Source organism: Nothoprocta perdicaria, unplaced genomic scaffold (assembly GCF_003342845.1).
Source record: "Nothoprocta perdicaria isolate Ctin4 unplaced genomic scaffold, notPer1 scaffold_1722, whole genome shotgun sequence".
Taxonomy (NCBI): Eukaryota; Metazoa; Chordata; class Aves; order Tinamiformes; family Tinamidae; genus Nothoprocta; species Nothoprocta perdicaria.
Genome location: NW_020454897.1, coordinates 1 through 1365, shown reverse-complemented (window position 1 = coordinate 1365; position 1365 = coordinate 1). Strand labels below are relative to the sequence as shown.

At 53.3% G+C, this 1365-nt stretch overlaps 1 protein-coding gene across 1 annotated transcript; it reads left to right on the top strand.

The window, feature by feature from the left end:
• Window positions 1-738: 738 nt before the first annotated feature.
• Window positions 739-1335, top strand: LOC112944733 (olfactory receptor 14J1-like; the record flags this gene model as incomplete). The annotated part of the gene is made up of 1 exon (XM_026036240.1): window positions 739-1335. A coding segment is annotated over exon 1 (597 nt), but the record flags the coding sequence as incomplete, so codon positions are not given.
• Between the last annotated feature and the right edge of the window lie 30 nt (window positions 1336-1365).

The following is a 1365-nucleotide window of genomic DNA, read 5'->3' as shown; positions in this document are numbered from 1 at the left end:
ACGGAGATGTCCCTGGCCAGCACCCTGCTGCTGGATCCTGCTGTAGGGCAGAGTGAGTGGCGAGAGGGTGGGATGGAGTGTGTGGAAGTGACAGGGAGAAGAGGTGGGGGAGAGGAGCAGCTGCCAGCAGGAAAAGGTCCATCCGTGGAGATAGGATCAGTAAGTGGGGGGGTTTAGAAGTGGGAGGGAGGATTTGGATCAGCCTTGGTGAGTCCCTGCAAAGCAGATGTCTTCTTCTCGGCAAAGCCCCRTGTCTCCTCTCCCAGCTCTCAAGGCCATGGGGTCTTCAGGTCATGAGCCCCATTCTTGGTGGAAGAGGGGCTGTGTCTCTCCTGCATGCCGGTCCTTTCCCACTGCACGACAAGGCGCGGGGCTGTCATGAGAGCTGCCACTTGCTCAGGACTGAGGAGAGAATATTCCCACTATGTCACTGGATCAAATCCCCTACACTCAGTTCAAGGTGCCCATCCTCAGGTCTCCTCACCAAATACAGGAGGAAATTTGACGCCGCCATTTACATCACCCACAAGAGCAGGACGTACTGCTCTGGAGCCCAAGCACAGAGGCAGAGCACAATCAGCCAGCACACACCGAGGTCAGAGAAGGGGGCTGAACAAGGTAAAGGAGAGAGGCCATGTGAGGTTTTCTATGAAGAAAAGCGTGAGTTTTACTCAGAGAAGCCCTGTCTAACTTGTTGATGCTTTTTCCTCATAGGACAGTGCCCCGAACCAAGAGTAAATGGCCAACGACAGCTCCCTCAACAAGTTCCTTCTAATGGCATTTGCAGACACACGGGAGCTGCAGCTCTTGCACTTCTCCMTCTTYCTGGCCATCTACCTGGCTGCTCTGCTGGGCAACGGCCTCATCATCACAGCTGTAGCCTGTAACCACCGCCTCCACACCCCCATGTACTTCTTCATCCTCAATCTCTCCCTCCTCGACCTGGGATCTATCTCCACCATTGTCCCCAAATCCATGGCTAGTTCTCTGTGGAACACCAGGGCCATTTCCTACTGGGGATGTGTTACACAGGTCTTTCTGTTTGCCTTTTTCATGTCAGCAGAGTATTCTCTTCTCACAGTTATGGCCTATGACCGTTATGTTGCCATCTGCAGACCCTTGCACTATGGCACCCTCATGGACAGCAGAGCTTGTGTCAAAATAGCAGCACTTGCCTGGGCATCTAATTTTCCCTATGCTCTTCTGCACGCTGGGAGCACATTTTCCATACCACTGTGCCAAGGCAATGTGGTTCAGCAGTTCTTCTGTGAGATCCCCCAGATCCTCAAGCTCTCCTGCTCAGRTTCCTACCTCAGGGAAGTTGAGCTTCTTGGGGTTAGTGCCTGTTTAGCCTTCGGGTGTTTC